The sequence below is a fragment of the Carcharhinus amblyrhynchos genome, chromosome 11 (assembly GCF_965287045.1).
Source record: "Carcharhinus amblyrhynchos chromosome 11, sCarAmb.v2.hapA, whole genome shotgun sequence".
Taxonomy (NCBI): domain Eukaryota; kingdom Metazoa; phylum Chordata; class Chondrichthyes; order Carcharhiniformes; family Carcharhinidae; genus Carcharhinus; species Carcharhinus amblyrhynchos.
Window position 1 is genome coordinate 50,943,757 of NC_137334.1, and position 19,153 is coordinate 50,962,909.

General features: G+C 40.0%; 1 protein-coding gene across 3 annotated transcripts in view; it reads left to right on the forward strand.

Moving 5' to 3' along the window:
- Positions 1-19,153, forward strand: part of arl6ip6 (ADP-ribosylation factor-like 6 interacting protein 6) — a 47,794-nt gene that overhangs the window by 12,738 nt on the left and 15,903 nt on the right. Inside the window, exon 4 of one of the 3 annotated variants that reach the window (XM_080199088.1) lies at positions 948-1,380. The exons of the other annotated variants lie outside the window; for them this stretch is intronic. Within the exon in view, the coding sequence (XP_080055214.1) occupies positions 948-975 (28 nt within the window). The 3' untranslated portion in view covers positions 976-1,380. Of the gene's footprint in view, positions 1-947; positions 1,381-19,153 lie in introns of those variants that run through there. 3 annotated transcript variants of the gene reach the window in all.

Below are 19,153 nucleotides of genomic sequence, written 5' to 3' on the forward strand. Positions count from 1 at the left end.
TGGTAGGAAGGACTATTACTTACGTGGCGAAAAACTGCAGCAGGCGACGGTGCAGAGGGACCTTGGGGTCCTTGTGCATGAGTCGCAAAAACCCAGCTTGCAGGTGGTCAGGAAGGCTAATGGGATGCTGGCCTTCATAGCGAGGGGGATTGAATGTAAAAGTAGGGAGGTCTTGCTGCGGCTGTATAGGGCATTGGTGAGGCCGCAGCTGGAGTACTGTGTGCAGTTTTGGTCGCTGTACTTACGCAAGGATATTTTGGCCTTGGAGGGAGTGCAGAGGAGGTTCATTAGGCTGAGACCGGAGTTGAGGGGGTTGAGCTATGAGGAGAGGCTGAATAAACTAGGCTTGTACTCGTTAGAGTTTAGAAGAATGAGGGGAGATCTCATTGAGACGTACAAGATGATGAATGGGATGGATAGGATAGAGGTGGAGCGACTCTTCCCGCTCAGAAAGGACAGTAGAACTAGGGGGCACAGCCTCAAGATAAAGGGGGGGCGGTTTAGAACAGAGTTGAGGAGGAACTTCTTCACTCAAAGGGTGGTGAATCTCTGGAATTCTCTGCCCGTTGAGGTGGTGGAGGCTGCCTCGCTAAATATTTTTAAGACGTGGGTTGATGGGTTTTTGATAAGCGAGGGGATTAAGGGTTATGGGGAGAGGGCGGGAATGTGGAACTGAGCCAAGACAGATCAGCCATGATCTTATTGAATGGCGGGGCAGGCTCGAAGGGCTAGATGGTCTACTCCTGCTCCTATTTCTTATGTTTTAAACTAATGACATTTACAACCATGTTTTTCGGTAACTTTGGGCTAAGGTGAACAATACATGTAAAGTATCAGCATATATATTAACTCCTTGTTCTGATTCGCTTACTGCATTCATATATGTGTAAACTGCTAACTTGTCTAGCACTTCACTCATTTAACAGTTAATTCTTGTTCTCTTAAAGACTGCCTTCTGCCTATGAATCTAATTAGCTGGTTAGGAATCCTCTTCTTCAACCTCACATATTTACCATGCTAAAACTCCTAACTTGCACCTCTTGGGACACTAAGGGGCAATTTAGCATGGCGAATCCACCTAACCTGCACACCTTTGGACTGTGGGAGGAAACCGCAGCACCCAGATGGAACCAGGCACCGGGAGAATGCTCCACACACACCGTCGCCCAAGTCTGGAATTGAACCAGGTGTCCTGGCGCTGTAAGGCAGCAGTGCTAACCATTGTACCACCATGATGCTCTAAACTATCAGGAAACTGGGTAGGTGTTTCTCATGCACCATTAAGTTAAATCTTGAAGATAAGACTAAATTCGTTGCAATTAATTAGTGTTTGTGTAATGTAAACGAACAATGAATAGGTTCCAGCCACCTGGAAGTGTGTCAGTGACTCTGCCACTGACATACCATCCACATTATCTCTGAAACTCGACTTGATGTCAGAAAGTAAGATTTCAGCTTCTGCCTTATGAATTGCCCCCAGCTAGCATGTTCCCTGCTTTTACAGGCCCCTTTAAATACTGCCTGTAGGTTCTCATTTGATGTGCAACTCCGCTGGTATGTTGTAAGGTGATCCTTACACAACGCAAACATTGTGAACTTAATTAAAAACAGAAAATCCCTGAAATAAAAGCAGAGGCATCAAAATTTGTCAAAAGTAGGTACAGCCCTTGATCAGAGCTGAGATTAATGAGGGATTTGCATATGAAACAAATCCATAATTTTCTTCAGGGGATCTTGAATGGCTTCCTGTATGACTTGTAGATTCACATATTTAATCATTTTGCATGCTTATTAGAAATCCACTGTTAAATGGCTTGAAAATTTAAAACTTTAAGCTAATTATTGCAGTTATTACACACCTTTTTCTGCTAATTTGAGCCCTTTGACATGTATGTATAACTAGTTTACAGTTTGTTTATTTTCAGATAAGTATTACAATGAACAATTGCTTTATGGTTCGATAGACTTGTCCAATTCTATTTTATAATAAATTTTCAAAATTCTGATTTGTTTATTGGTTTTGACACGAGTGTAATTTGAAGATGCAGAGGTACATTTCCTCAGTCACTTTTAGAGTCTGAGTTCATGTCAATAATTTGACAGTAAAATAATCAGTTTGCTTTTAAGATGGTTTGTAAATATATATTTAAATTAACAGCCTTCAATTACAAAATTAAGTAGCCATCTTAATTATTTTTTTACTGTCCTACACTATTAGAAACTTAACCTGTTTATATGAAAGGTAACTGGAATTTTTATAATTGAATGCACATCCTAGTGCATTTTGAAAATCTACGTTTCACTCTTGCCACTGGTGAACTTGTCAGTACATGATGTGTTCTGACAGCATGGATGCTATTACGTTTGGCAAGCTAGAGGTAATTTTGAAACAAGGACTGAGGTTTCACTCTTGCTTGTCCATTTGAGAATTTATTCGGTTTCTTGAATCAATATCCTACGTCAGGTCATCTTTTTAAGCATCAAAACTTTATAGTTCAAATGCTTTTGGTATAATTGCCCTGAACTTCATGGATCAGACTGGCACCAAAATTAATACTAGTTTCAGCCCCAAACTGGACAACAGAAAATTGTGGGTAAATTTTCTGAAACACTATTTACATGTCGGAATGAAAAACAAGCTCAAATGGAACACCATTAGTCAGGAGAACAACAGAAGGGCGACTGACTTCTGCCAAGATTTCTTACTGTCATAGAATCAGCATTATCATGCTGTGTAGTGATATGCCCATTAGGAAGACCATTCCAGCTGCTTAATATCTTTGTTTTTGGCTGGGTAAGTGAGAGATGTTGGAAGTTATGAAAAATTCAAGAAGAAAATTTGTGTGGGGAAATCATCAGAGAACATAATAGCAGAGTATCACCTGTAGAGGGCAGCACCCATTGCCATTTTCAAACATCAACTGCATTTTTGGACATTGCACCTGTATTATGCAATTTCTAATGGTCTGGCAAGTGAGAGAGATAATAAAGTGGGAATGGGAGAAAATGATTAGCCTCTCCAGAAAGTCTTGATGGTGTCAGCATCCTCAAAGTGGCCAAGGCAGACTTTTGGAGCCGTAGTGAAAATGTGGAGGAGGTTCATTCGTGTTCAGGGAAGGAAGCAATTGAAGAAATTGTAGCATTGGTTGCATTATTAGAGTTGCATTGTTTACACTAATGGTAGCCACAGTGAAGGGGGAACAGTCAGATTTAGTCTTTGAGCCCCAAGGTAGATGGTACAACCTGTCTTGGAAAAGCTAGTAGTTACATCCTTAGTGTTCTCTGAAGACATGAATGAAATACTTTGATCGGCACCCCAACAATCACTTTAAACATTCAATCTCTTCACCACCAATGCCAGCAGTGTATATAATCTACAGAATACACAGCAGCAACTTGCTAAGGCTCCTTCAGCACTTTTCAAGTCTGTAACCTCTACAAACTAGAAAACCAAAGACAACAAGTGTATAGGAATACCACCGCCTGTGAGTTCCCCTCTGAGTCACAACCATTCCTGCTTGTGTGTGTATCACCATTTCTTTGTTGCCATTGGGTAGCAATCCTGAAACTCCCTCTGTAATAACACTATAGGTCTACCCACACCATGTGGACAGCAACTGTTTGAGACAATTTCTCAAGGAAGGTTAGGTATGGACAGTAAATGCTGGCCTTATCAGTGATGTCCACATCCCGTGAATGAGTTAAACATTTTCTATGATGTTGCTAATTGATGTTGTGCTGTTTCATTTTGCACATGGCTAAACATGTCATCAGGTCTTCTAATGTAGCTCAATTGAACTAATCAATTAATTTTAAAAGTACTGCAGGAGTATGTGATGTTTTATTTAAGTTCTATTAATATATGCATATTTGGGAGTTTTTTTTGTCGTCTTGATGCGTCAAGGCTGTATTGATCGGACCCCTCCAGTTGCTCTGAGAAGTGGCAGTGGATTGGTTGTTTTTACAGCCTGTTGGTTTGATAGGTAATTTTACAAGAGAATGAAAAGTCATAATCTCTCAATTCTGGACTAACATCATGGACAGTCCAGAGTGAGACTGAAAGGGTTCTCTTCAAGAAGAGAATTAAACCAGCTGGGTTTTTATGACCATCGTGGCTTTCATGGCCTTTTTTTTTCTGGTGCTTACCCAAATTTAATTTGCTTTGACACCAATTGAATTAATGACCTTGAGTTGCTAGTCTAGTCTCATAAATTCTATTTCACTGCACTCTCAAGTCAATGGCCTTTATTAATGTTTAAAGTTAATGCAACTGTAGCTGAGTAGTTAATTCTGTTGCTATTTTTGAAGCCTAGAGATGGGCTTGTGGTAATGTCAAGAACAGGTTGCAGGGTGCTGCTGATGGGGATGGAAGGGCTCTTTTGGAGGTAGTACATGTTAAGTAGTGCTGTGAGATGCACAAAGGTGCTGGCGTTAAGACAGGAGGAGCAGTCCAGCAACAATGGGAGGGGAGATTTTTTAAAAGCAATTCCTTGGTGTGATCCGTAGTGCATGCTTTATTACATAATAAATATAACTTCATATTATTTTTGTCAAAATTTTGAAAAAATCTAGTTCGTTCCCACCACTGACCAGAAGCAAGATTTTTGGATCTGCAGGAGGGTATTTGGACTGAGTTGAGGCACCATGTCAAACAGACAGTGTTGCATCAAGGTTCCAGATGATGTGGGCAATAGCCACAGAGGAACAATAAGCATCAGGTCAGAAGTTTGAATTTAGTGGTGTAATAAGTCCCTTTATTTACAATTCCAACAATAGTATAGCGAGTGCTATCAGCAGCAGCCTACCTTCAGGAGTGCCAGAGGAACTGACAATCCCGATTTAAATCGGTGGCACAGTGGTTAGCGCTGCTGCTTCACAGCTCCAGGGTCCTGGGTTCGATTCCTGGCTCAGGTCACTGTCTGTGTGGAGTTTGCACATTCTCCTTGTGTCTGCATGGGTTTCCTCCAGGTACTGCGGTTTCCTCCCACAGTTCAAAGATGTGCGGGTTAGGTTGATTGGCCATGCTAAGAAATTGTCCCTTAGTGTCTAGGGATGCGTAAGTTAGAGGGATTAGTGGGTATAATATGTGGGGATATGGGGGTAAGGCCTGGGTGGGATTGTGTTCGGTGCAGACTCAATGGGCCAAAGGGCCTCTTTCTGCACTGTAGGGTTCTATGATATTCTATGATAAATACAAAGAAAAGACTGGCCCATCAATTTACTCGGAGTTCATATTTGAAAGGCCAACCTCAGTGGCCTGATTGAAATCATTTCAGTTGTTTCATGGTAGGTGTGATGAATACAGTGCCAGCTATCTCTAAGATGCAAAGGGAAATTTTAAGCAGAAAGTAATCAACAATGCTGCTTATCTTGGAAACCAAGCATCAAAGAGTCAAAGGTAATAAAATTAATTGCTAAATTTAATTGTGACAAAAGCATGATTTGGGGGCGGGGGGAGAGTTTAGAGTATGTGAGACACTTGTATTAAGTGTGCACATTCAACAGAATTTTTAGCACAATGACAACTTGCATTTATATAGCATTATTGATATTCTGAATCCATTAAATTATCTGCTGTCTTGCATAAAGATACCGAACTGTAAGGAAAACATAAGGATTGTTGGCAAGTATTTGGCATCACTAATACTCAAGGCTATACAAATGATATTCTTTAAGGTAAATAGAGAATAATCTATTGACGAGCATGTCAGACACTTGCATTTTGTGGACAAATGCTGATCTACAAAGTTGGATGTAATTGGCTTGGAAAAGAGATGTTATTTTTAGGTATATATCCAAATTTCAATAGATTACTTGGAAAACTAGATCAGTCGTACACATGCAATGCAAGACCCTGCGCATGACATAAACAACTTTTCAGTTATCCCACCTTTTGTTCTAATTGGAAATCTCACCAAGCTGCTTCTGGATTCCCCTGCCCTCAATCCCCACAAAAAAACATGTTTTTTGTAGCTTTATTTGTATTTACATTTAGGCAATCTATTGAACAGTAGCCTGTGATTATTGTATAATTATTAGACTCTTGTTTTGCAGACAAACTGTATTTTTAGTAAAAGCAAAATGTTATAGGTGCTGGAATCTAGAACAAGCCTTACAGCATCTGTAGGGAGGGAGAGAGAACAGAGATAACCTTTTGAGTCTGCATGACTCTTCAGAAGTACAGAGGGAAAAATGGGGGTGGAACAACTGGAATAGTGACTAATGGAGCTGGGAGAAGTTGCAGCAAAAATGTAGTAAAACTTAAGAGCAAGTGACAGGTGATCCAATGGGGAGGGAACATGTTGGATAAAATCTAAAGTTGTTGAACTCAGTGAGTCCTGAGAGCTGTAAAGTGCCGAATCAAAAGATGAGGTGCCTTTCCAATTTGCGTTGGGCTCCACTGGAGCTCTGTAGCAGGTCAAGGACAGACATTTGGATATGAAAACAAGATGGTGAATTAAAATGGCAAGCAGCAAGTTCAATGAAGATGTTCCACAAAGCAGCCACGCAGTCTGCGTTTAGTCTGCCAATGTAGAGGAGACTGCATTGGAAGAAGCGACTACAGTAGACCAAAATGGAGGATAGACTAACTACCAATATTCATTACAAACCCAACAATCCCCACTGCCGCTCTCCAGTTCTGAAGAAGTCAGACAGACTCAAAGCATTAATTCTGTTTTCTCTCCCTATAGATACTGTCAGACCTGCCAAGTTTTTCCAGCATTCTGTATTTTGTGTTACATATTAGGTAGTTTAGAGACCATAATTACATTATTCCAAATTTCTGTGCTATAAAGTCATTGAGATCTTTCTGCTAGTTAGCATTGGAACAGTATGAAATGCACGTGCAAACATGATTGAATTAAAAAGGAAACAGTTTTAAAATATTAATCTTCTGTATTGCTGTTAGACAGTTATTTCCCACATAGTAGTTTGGGAACTTTGCTTATCCAGTTACTAAAACTGCAACTTGTTGGCAGGTTTAAGAGACCATTTTGATCGGCCAGAACTGTTGTATCTTGTAGTGCTGCATTTTACCTCATTAGGAGTTATTTCCAGTTGACTCTGTGCACAAAGAATCATGGTACTTGAAATAATGTAGTAGTAATCTAACAAAACTCAAATTTGTTTATAAATGCCATTCCATATTTGTGGACTAAATTTTTCAAGCTCTGACAGTGCACTCTATAAATTGGTCAATTGTTAAAAATGCAGCAGATACATTTAGGAAAATTGTCTTTTGATTAGCCTAACAGCACAGTAAGTGAAATTATTAACTGCTTTTACACTGCCCAGTTTCTGAGTACTTGAAAGTTGTGTAATAGTTTGTTTCTTATTTTCAGTTGAAAAACAATGCATTATGTGCTTTGAGCTGCAATTAAATTTTATTCAAAATGAACTTTTAGTGAGTTGAGATTAAAGCGACTCATCCATAAGAAAGTCAATCAAAGTTACAACAACAATTATATAGCACTTGTGGTGTTATGCAACAACCAAAGTGCTTGAGAGGAAAGTTATAAAGTAACAGAAGAATATTTGAGTGAGCATGACAGAGTCACGGATTTATGGAAAATGGGCACTGTACTTATCAAAAACAAAATAGAGACTGGACTTTCTCCTTTCAAAACAGCATGGAGTTGAGGTCAGGTGACTTTTTTTTCTCTACAAATTCATCTCAGTATGAAGTATGACAGGAAATTGCAAAAAGTCTGGCTTAATCTGAGAATGTTCCCAGAGAGATGGATGGAGCTCTTGTTAGGGAGTGGAGTTTGGAACATAAGTGAAATGATAATTTTAGAATTCCCAATGTTTAATTGGAGGAAATTTCTGTTCATTAATTCTGGATATAGAGTAAGCAGTCTGATAATTTGGCAACAGTGGAGGGGTTGAGAGGACTGGTTATGAGGTTGTCTTAGTGCCATCGTATGTGAAGCATAACCTTGTGCTGTCTGATATTGAGGAGCAGCACACAAATAGGAAATAGAAGGCAATCACGGATTGGTCTTTGGTGGACACCACGTCTAACCGCATGGAAGCAAGAAGGGATGCCATTGCAAGTGATACCCCGACTGTGATTAGGTAGTTGAGATTAAACCAAGCAAGTGTTGATTCACCCAGCTGATGACAGTGAAGCTGCTTTGGATGAGAATGTTTTGGTCAACCATGTGAATGAAAGGTCAAGAAAGATGAGGAGTCAGTCATGTGGAATGTCATTTGTGACTTTGATAAGAGCTCATTTGATACTGCGACAGAGAGAGAAAGCTAATTGGAGGGATTTGAATGTGGGGCAGGATTTTTACCATTCCCATATCACTGGCTTTGCAAGCTGGGTGCAGGTAAATTTCCCTGTAAATTTGCCTTAATTTCTGCAATTTTAGGTAGGGTGGGCAAGGCCTAGAGTGGTGTTGCCCTCCTTCACCCCAAGTGAGGCCTGTATCACTCTTCCACTTGCCCTCAACTTTGTGGCTGGCCGGAAGAGTTCAGAGGCTGGTCTGGGCTTTCCACCTGGTCACCCTGTTGGATGCAGGGTTCCTCCCTCAACGAATCCCTTTCCATATAGCCTCCACAAACCTGTCACTCATGGGTGCTCCTTCCCACTCCTGCCTCTCCATCAAGACCCTTACATTGCCCTCCCACCTTCTCAAGTCTTGCTTTCCCTTCCCACCATCTGTACTTATCTAGTCCTGGACACTGGGGGAGAGGGGTCCTCGCCACTCATACCAGCTGCTGGGATTGCAGAGCTGCCAGCCAATCTGCTTGGTCAGCATCTCTGAGGCACAAATTCTGCCCCATCAAGGGGGTGAAATCCTGTCTCCAGCACACTAAACCTTCTCAGAGCATCAAGTGGCTGTTGTGATTGGCAGAAGTATGTAAGGAATCCAGCTATCTGAAAAGTCCTGCCTTTCTGTGAAAGATGGGAATTGATTTAGGAGGTAACAACATGTTTACTATAAACAAAAATTGATGGAAATACGCAGAAGAAGATTCCAAGAGAAGTAGTTTGTTTCAATCAGTGACCTTCCATCAGAAGTGGAAAATGTTTATTTGTGTGATAGATTTTAAACAAGGACTGAGGAAGAGAAGTGCAAAATGAAACTCTGATAAAGGGTAACACAGGACTGAATAAAAGAAGAAATAATGGTGTAAAAGAGGGTGGCAATAGCAAAAGTCGAGAAGCAAAAGTCAAGAAACAAAAGCCGGATCAAAAAGAGCTGTGAAATTGCAACAGAACCATTTCGCTTGAAAAAAATATGAGCAGTGGTTGTGATGTGAAATTGTTAAATTCACTGTTCAGTCTGGGGGTTTGTTACTGACAGGTAACCAAACAGCTACTCTCATCAGTCTTGGTTTAAACAAATGCTTTCTCTCAAGCTGCACACTCCTTTATTCAGCTACTATTATGCTAACTTGAAATGAGATGTATAACAACCAGTTCCATACCAGCAGGTGGCAGTTTTTCCCTGCAGTACCTTTGTAATTTCACAACATTCACTTTAGAGCCAATTGTCTGATTCGACTCCACCGAAATATAACTTCGCAATCACTTGTGTAGCACCATACATGCTACAGATGCTCAGATTGCTTTCATGTTCAAGCAATTCAGCAGCCTTTCTTGGAGTGAATATTGTAAGGAATTATTGACAACAATTACTAACAGCAGAAATGTCAGCAAAAATTAATTTTGAGTTCTCCGTTTTAAAATAGTCTACTTTTGTATTAATGCTTCACGGCTAAATAGCCTTAACTTAGTAATGGCATTTAGACAAATTTCTTTAATTATGATATTTTTATTGCCATTTGGGTGTAAATTGCTTGAATTCATTTATAGTATATGAAGTTAAATTGAGACACAAATCAGATGCTAAAGTCCATTTGCTGACATATCAAGATAGTTAACAGAATTGTTTCTCTTGCCTACCAAATTTAGTTTGAGATGATGCAAGTTGTCCACCGGCTTCTTTAGTCTTCACACCAGTAATGTTAGGTTAACTTCTGGTTGGTTGAGCGATCAGGAAGTGCAACTAAAGGAGACTTCCACATCTGAGATTTAAATTTTGACTGCGCGATGAACCTTCATTGGTAAAGCTAGGAAAGCATGCGTACATTCTCTCATTTTTGATGGAGATGAGCAATGTTTTCTCCGAGGATTGTGTGTATTTGCTTTAGACAGGGTCATTCAGTACTTTTTAAGGCAGAGGTAGATAGATTCCTGACAAATCAAGGAATCATTGGATATCGAGGGTAGGCTGGGATGTGGAGCTCAGATGGCAATCAGACCAGTCATTAAATAATTGAAAATGGAGCAGGCTTGAGGGGCCGAATGGCCTATCCCTGTTCCTAAATTGTAAGCATGTTCTTTTTCTTAACTTTCCTTTCTATCCCTCTGTGATCTATAAATACAAAACTAGCTTTCCTATCTCTGTTGGAACAAATTTGTTGACTGGATAAATATGTTCAATGATACTGAAACTTAAAGGCTTTGCAGATATGAGATTTATTGTACTGTTTACCTATTTAACAAAACACCAAATATTCTCTTCTCCAGTCTCTTATTTACATCAATAATTTTTTGATTATTTTCCACAATGGTTAATGTTATCTTAGTATATGTTCAGTTTCCAAATACTTATATTACTCTTCTGTGCTCACCATCCCCAAATTTTTTTCAATTCCTTTACATGCTTTCCGAGGAAAAACATTTGTTTTCTCCCTCTCCCTTGATTCCATTGGTGTAGCATAATGCTGAGATTTTCCCCATACAAGACTGCAGTGAAGACCTCAAACGGATTATCACTCATGATGCTTCAAACCTGGTTGACTTTCTTGGGCTACAATATCTAAGCTCAGCATCAAAAGCACTTAATCTATAACGCCTTCCAGCTCTAGTATAAACATTTATCCTGCTCAGTGCACAAAGTAATACAACTTTTGAAAAATAAATTGAGACGTTGTATACAGTGCACAGTAGTGGTTCCAAGTCATTGGAAGAGAATGACAATTGTCATAATGTACACGTTCTTTAGTTGTCCAGAATTGGAGGGCCTGAGAAGCAAATTGAAATATCTGACTTCGGGGCTGCTGGGAAACTTGAAATTCAAATGGGAAATGGATGGGATTTCATCGTGGAACCTTTTTATTGCTTGTTTTAATGTTGGAAATGTTTACTTTGTGTCTTTTTACTCTGTGAGTTGCCTATTTTTATAAGTTTGCTAATTATTAGTTACTAACTTTGCTTTTCGTTCGGAGGGAATTTTCCAAACTACTTTGCTGAATTTTGAATGATGTTTCAGACAATCTAGAACACTCAATTATTGGCAGTTTGTGGTTAACGTTTTGTTTGCTTGTGAATTTTGGTACTTTTGCACTATAATATGTCATACAGTGCTTAGGTGTAATTGCCTCTAACCCAAGTTTGCAATTAACCAAGCGTTAGCTACCACACTGTGCTGTCTCTCAGTCTTTTAGAAGTCCACATTTTCCATACAGTAACTTTAGAAAAAAGTGTCACAGCCGTTACATTTATAGTTAGTTGTTCAAACCGTTATATACGGTATTCAATATTTTAAAAAAATCTGGATGGGGAGCTGCAGGTCCTGTATTTGACCATTGATTATAAGCTCTGTTATACATCTCTCTTGGTACGAAGAAACATTGTGCAGTTCTTTGAAATGTTACTCTTCAGAGAACGAGGTGGTACGAAGTATTTTCCCTTTTTAAGTGCTAATTTCATAATGTAGTTCTGGTTAAAATAAATTTGTGCCTGCGTGTTAAGTATCAGGAGTGCATTTTCTCAAAGTGCAAATCCACCTTTTCATACAGTTAATCTTCTTTGAAAGAAATGTTTACCATAGTTTGTAACACTTAAGTGATTTTAATTCTGTGCAGGTGAACACAGCACTATTTCATTTGTGCTTTAGTACTATGGATAAATTCAAATAAGCAATCAGGAAAATTGTTCAGACGACGATGTCTACAACAGTATTTTTATGATATGAGATTTCAAACCTACCGTACAAGTCCAAAGCTGAAGAGGGATGATTTCAAGAGTATTGCTGTATCATGCCATCTGCCTTAAAACAGATACAGGTTAATGACCAGAGCTAGATTTTGTCAAGATTGTTAGTCTTAGTTAATAAATCATTTTTGCCAAGTTGGGTATCATGTAAGAGTAAACTTTGTGTGCACTAATTTCAGATTTAGCAATTGTGACTTTTTCTTTTCAATGTCTTGGCGTTTATTGGTAGGGGGATTGAATTTAGGAGTCGCAGCGTCATGTTGCAACTGTACACAACTCTGGTGCGGCCGCACTTGGAGTTCTGTGTGCAGTTCTGGTCCCCACGTTACAGGAAGGATGTGGAGGCTTTGGAGAGGGCGCAGAGGAGGTTTACCAGGATGTTGCCTGGTATGGAGGGGAGGTCCTATGAGGAGAGACTGAGGGATTTGGGGTTGTTTTCGCTAGAAAGAAGGCGGCTAAGAGGGGATCTTATTGAAACATATAAGATGATTAGAGGTTTAGATAGGGTGGATAGTGATAGCCTTTTTCCTCTGATGGAGAAAGCTAGCACGAGGGGGCATGGCTTTAAATTAAGGGGGGGTAGTTGTAGGACGGATGTCAGGGGTAGATTCTTTACCCAGAGGGTGGTGAGGGATTGGAATGCCCTGCCTGCTGCAGTTGTAAATGCGCCTAGTTTGGGGGTGTTTAAGAGATCCATGGATAGGTTTATGGACGAAAAGGGATTGGTTTAGATTAGTGGGTCATTGTATTTTTTTTAACTGGTCGGCGCAACATCATGGGCCGAAGGGCCTGTTCTGCGCTGTAATGTTCTATGTATTTTCCAAATACTTAGCAATTATATATTGCATACTGTAATATTGTACTTTTGTGCCGTATATACGGGAGTGATAAGCTAAATACAATTCATAGAATGTTAGTAACGTTATAAACCAAGATGAAGATAGAGTCATAATCATTGCGTCATACAGCGCAGAAAAGGCCTTTCAGCCCATGAGTCTGCACTGACAATACCTACCACTAAAAGTGCATTAATCCCATTCTCCTACACTTGTCTTATATCCTTGAATGTTACGATATTAGAAGCAAAATGATATTAGAGGGCAAAAGCAAGGAAGTTATGGTGAGATTTTATGAAACACTGTTGTTGTCAAATAGATCCTCCTCTGGGCACCGCACACTTCAGGAAGGATGCAGAAAAGATTCATGAGGATGGTTGCAGGAGTGACAAGTTATGTAGATAGATTGCAAAAATTAGGACTGGTTGCCTAGGAGAAAAGACAATTGAGAGGAGATTCGATAGAAACATTTTTTAAAATCATGAGGTGTCTGGAGGGGAGATATGGGGAGACTGCTCCCATTGGTACAAGATCAAATTCCTGAGAACAGAGATTTCAGTAATTAGCACAAAAACCAATGGCAACATGAGGAAAAGTTTTTTTTTTATGCAGCAAATGGTTAGGATCTAGAATGCACTGCTTGAGAGTGTGATGGAGGCAGGGTCAATTGAGGCTTCCAAAAGGGAATTGGATCCTTCTCCTAGGAAGAAAAAATTGCAGAGCTATAGAAAAAATGCAGGGGAGTGGCACTAGGTGAATTGCTTTTTCAGAGGACTAGCACAGACTCAACAGGCTATCTACACAAACTGCTTAACTTTTGGCTCCATCCCACTTACTACATTTTTAAGTCTTTCTGAATTTCATACTTGAGATTATTTCGAGCCTTGTTTTTTTTGATTCTCCTCATTGATGAATCCCAGTGCCCTGTTTTGAGAGTGTTTATTTGAGTTTTGAGATTTTGTAATGTGCATGGGTAAGCAAAAAATGAAAACCATCTGGTAATTACTTTTAGCTACTGGGCTATGTTATTATCTTTTACATCCCACTTGAAACTTGAGAGACGCTCACAACAGAATATCTTTTAAGCTTAAAGTGTCAACCAAGTTTATTAAACCACGAATAATCATAAGATTTACAGTAATGCAATAGTTATAATTTAGTTGTATGGGTAGCTTCACAAGATTGAAAAAATTGAACTACTTAAACGTACTGAGCAAATAATCTCTGCTGTAAATTTGATTCTAGGTAGATCACCAAAGGCCCAAGAGAAGAACCATACCTGTCTTTTCTCCATTCTAGGGAGTCGCTGTGAATTTGAGAACACCGCTTATACCTATGGGGAACTGTCCCAGTCTGTATAATTTCCTGAAAGTCTACCTTTATATCAAATATAGAATGCACCACCATTTAATGAACCATTCTTGCTGGTACATACACTCAGGCATAAAAAATGTATTTAATAGCCCATTCACATTCTCTCTAGCTCATTGTGTGCCCTCAGCAAACAGCAGCATCAGTTTTGTCTTGACATCCGTGCTTCTCTTGCCTGTAGCTGGACCCTATTTTTGACGTCCAATATTTTGTAAATGTCCTTGATCTCTCACCAAAACTTTGACAAAGGGTCAGCTGGATTCAAAACGTCAACTCTTTCCTCTCCTTACAGATCTACCAGACTTGTTGAGATTTTCCAGCCTTTTTTGTTTTGGTTTCAGATTCCAGCACCCGCAGTAACTTGCATTTATCCTTGATCTTTATCTTCAGACTTCAATCATGTGGTGAATTAGAGATATAGCATAACTTCTTTATAAATTCATAAATTAATTTCGAACCGCACTTTAGAATAAGCTTTTCTGAACGAGTATTGAATTACTATTTTTCCTTTCACCTAAGCAACAGGTGCATTTGCAACTTTGCATCATGGTGATAATTTCACCATTTGCTTGTATTTACTTTAGGATATCCTCTAATCCCCGAACGGTGTGATGCAGATTCATGTTGAAATTGCCTTACAACTTTTTTTCAAGATTTGTGCAGACTGGTTAAATAAAATGTAAGCACTCCATACTGTTTGGGGGAAATCTAAAAGTCACTTGCGTGTCTTCTGTACAAGCTATATTAAATCCTCACTTGAAGTTGAGTTGTGGCTGTGTTCCTAAAACTCATGACTTAAAGTGAATCAGAGGTCTAAATTCATAGAAACCCTATAGTACAGAAAGAGGCCATTTAGTCCATCAAGTCTGCACCAACCACAATCCCACCCGGGCTCTACCCCCGTATCTACATATTTTACCCATTAATCCTCTAACCTATGCATCTACGGTCAATTTAGCATGGCCAATCAATCTAACCCGCACTTCTTTGGACTGTGGGAGGGAACTGGAGCACCTGGAGGAAACTGCGCAGACACAAGGAGAATGTGCAAACTCCACACAGACAGCAACCCAAGCTGGGAATTGAACCCAGGTCCCTGGAGCTGTGAAGCAGCAGTGCCAATGACTGTGCTACCATGCCGCCCAGTTAAATGTTAAAGCCAGAGTTAGGTTCCTCCAGACATTTCTTGTCCAGAAAAAAAGGTATAAAAGCTGAATTATTGTACCATGCCAGCGCAGCATCGTGTGTTCCTAGCTGAAATAACTTGCAAAATAAATTACATCACTATTTATAAAATAAATACAACACAGCATCCAATTTAAATAATGCAATCAGTATATAAGTACCTGTACTGTACAGTTCTTCAGAGTTTGACAACCACTGATCTAGAGATCCTGTGAACCCCTCATTCGTGAAAATGCCAAATTTCATGAAGCCCCCCGTAGAAATTTCCTGGGATTTTCTCTTATCTGAGTATCTCTTGAGCTACTTATAATACTGCAACATGATAATGCTGTCAATCAAAAGGATTTTGGCGGGCTTTTTGATCCACGAGGCTGTCAAGGATTAGGAGCAGCTCCAAGAACTGAAATAAACAGGTTTTATTAAAATTGCAACTGTTATGAGCTGATGCTTTTATTTTTAAGTCTGCAGGTTCTGGCTGCCGTTTCTTGACAGTTAAGTAACACTGAGCCCACCTGACCCTGTAGCCAGCGATTACTTTCAATTTCGTGTCCCTCTCCTGAGTCCTGTCTCAATCCCAGCTTCAAAAATCATTACGCAATTCACTTGTCTGTCTTTCTTGCCTCAACCTGCAAGTCCTGCCACAAGGGATACATAAGATGCATCCAACTGGCCAATGGTTACTGCTGTTTGGAACAGCAACAATTATTAGCCAAGTATGCCATCAGTTGGGATGGTCTTTTGCAGTGATAGGTGGCTACCCAAATTGAGACATGTCTTGGTCAGCCAGGTGGGATTTTTAATATGGAATTGTGCACCCCACTTTTGGAACTTCTGCTTTAGGTCGGCCAGGCTCCAACTAGTAGTCAGTGCCGTAAGTCCCGGAACCTAGGCTGCACTGATCAGCTTCGGTCACAAAGACTTGAATGGGAGTCTAGCCCAGGTACAGCCAGAAGAAGAATGGACTTCAGGTCTCATCAAGCTGTAGGTACTCTCTTCAGGAAGTCAACGTTCTTTGCAACATTTTTGAAGTTTGTTGCTAAAGTTCAGAATTTCATCTATCCTTTGCTTCCAGCATCACCTTGCTACTTTCCTGAAAACAGAACAACCTGGGCATCTGGAGCCTTGCTGAATAGTTAAATAATTTTTTTTTTAATTGATAACTTCCTCTTGCACTCTAATCCTACTTGGTTCAGGAAATCATTTTTCAATTTATCCTGTTCCAAAATTGTGGATTGCAACTCTCATTTGAAGTTGCGGGCTTATCATTTGCGGTCATGACATCTGAGGCATTAACTGATGAGCAGTGGCCAGGGTCGTCCCCCCACCTCCCCCCCCCCCCACCCCGTCGTCGTCGTTGTCATCCCCCTCCGGGGCAACAATTTCTCAATGGGATAATGTTTCCCAGCCTTGATGGGCTGTTCAGTAGAGTGCTCCAGTTGCCTAATCAGGCACTTCCTTTGATACGCTTGTAATGGTGGATATACTTTGTGCACTGTGGTGAATGTTAGGACAGTTCTGAGATCTGAATTGAAGCTTCATTACATATGAGCAGGCAATTCTTAGTCTCTGATGCGGCCTGAGAGCTTCAAGATCATTGTGGGCCAAACCATTTGCTCCTCCTTGGTGTGATGGTGATGTAATGGTAAAATCACTAAACTAGTAATCCAGAGTTAAAAGCAAGTTACTATGGATGTTGGACTCTGGAACAAAAACAGAAAATGCTTGAAAATCTCAGCAGGCCTGATAGCATTTGTGGGGGGAAAAAAAGAGCTCATATTTGAGTCTGGATGACCCTTCGCCAGAGCTTTGCTCTGTAGAGTAATCCAGAAACCCAGGTTAATGCTCTAGGAAATTCAGCTGATAGCTACTCTTAGAATGCAATCATGAAACTACCATTGCCTGTTGTGAAAACCTGTCCCGTCCTTTAGGGAAGGAAGTCTGCTGCCCTTCCCTGGTCTGGCCTACACTTTACCCCAGACCCACAACAATGTGGTTGACTCTTATCCGCCCTTTGAAATGTCTAATAGATCACTTGGTTCAAGGGGAATTAGGGACGGACAGTAAATGATAACCTTGACAGTGACACCCAGATCCCATCAAAAGAATAAAATAAAGTATTTTCTTCCCCCAACCTCTTTGCTGTCCTTTGGGTTGTGCCAATCTTCAAGCATTAATACAAGATCCAAGTGGGAAAAACTTTAGGAAGTGCTGATCCTGATGTTTTTGGGAAGACTCCCCCAGCTGTACTCAGGCCTTCTGCTACTTCTAGTCTTTTATCCTCTTCTATCCCTTACCCAAAATTTGTGAACATTGTCCACACTTCCACATTACTTTCAAGTTCTGTCATGTTTAACGGGTGTCAAAAGGTATATGTAGGCTTCAGATATTCTTTATTGTTTCGCTTTTGGGTTTGGTTATACTTTTAACTGTCTCTCCAAATTGATTAGGCAAATTCCTGTGATCATAGACTTTCTGATGAAGTTCAAAATTGGTCAAGGACACCAAATTCAGATATTGTAGTTGAATTCTGCTCAATGTAATATCCTTTGAGGTACCACAACCGGGTGAATACATTTGCTGTGTAGTGTGTTCACAGCTCATGTGTACATTATCTGTTGGAAATCAAAGATCACTCACTATCTGTAATTGTACAGAATGTTTAATGCCACACTCAACCAAATGAGTTAAAGGTATTGCTGGAGTTATGGCCGGATTAAGAGCAAGCTTTGTATTTTGCAGCAAGCAAACAGCCTAGAAAACAAAGGCTATTTTTCAACATCCTACAGCAAGCAGAACTTGTGACCATAACTGCAACAGCTTCCCCTGATTAAGAACAGGGTGATTTCAGCAAAATACGAAGTGTGAACTCCATCCCGGTCACGTACAACAGTACAGTCTCCAGTTGTGATTGACTGGAGCCGTTTCTTCATTCTGCTTGAGAGCAATGGTGTCATTATTGTAATTATAACAAAAGAGTATAGATCCAGGAATAGGCTGTTCACCTGCTCAAGCCTAGTCCATTTGTTTTGGGAAAAAAGAGAATGTTGGTTTTATTTTCAAAAATAAATGCACGTTTTTTCTTTCTCATACTGTGGTTACGTTCAGCCTGACCTGATGTTTTCAGCCTTGTCTGTTTTATTTTAGATGACAGCCTTGCAAAGCTTTTTGCTTTTCTGCTTTATCCCATTTTGGGGTGAAAGATGTGCGTGGCGCAGGGGGGGTAGTGGTGGAGAAAGAATGTTCAGAACTGATCATTGAATAAATCCACTTTAACAGGCTCCTACGAGAATAGAAACTCCAGTTGACAAAACTGCTTTCACATGCATTGGGATGACTCATTTAATTTGTGCACGATGTACCTATGGTGCTGTTTGTTTTCTAACTCCATCCATTTTATCACACAAATTCTAAATATGTTGCACTCATGAAGGGAAAGCGTGAGTTCAGGAGTCTCATCATTAAACAAGACTGCGGTGAGTTAATAGGTTCGTTGAGAGAGTCACCACAATTGATCCAATAGTACCAAGCAAATTTGTCAGCCTGTAGAAATGTTCTAAGTTTGCAAGTCATTTTTTTGTGTGTGTTTGCTGCAGGAAATTATGGATCTGTGTTCCCCTTCATGAGCCAAATTAAAAAATTCTCAAGTTTTAATTGACACACAGGTGAAAACACTGGGCAGGATTTTGAACATGTGTGCAGGCCAGGAGCTGATGTGGACTTGAGCTAAAAATAGCCTCATCGTCTG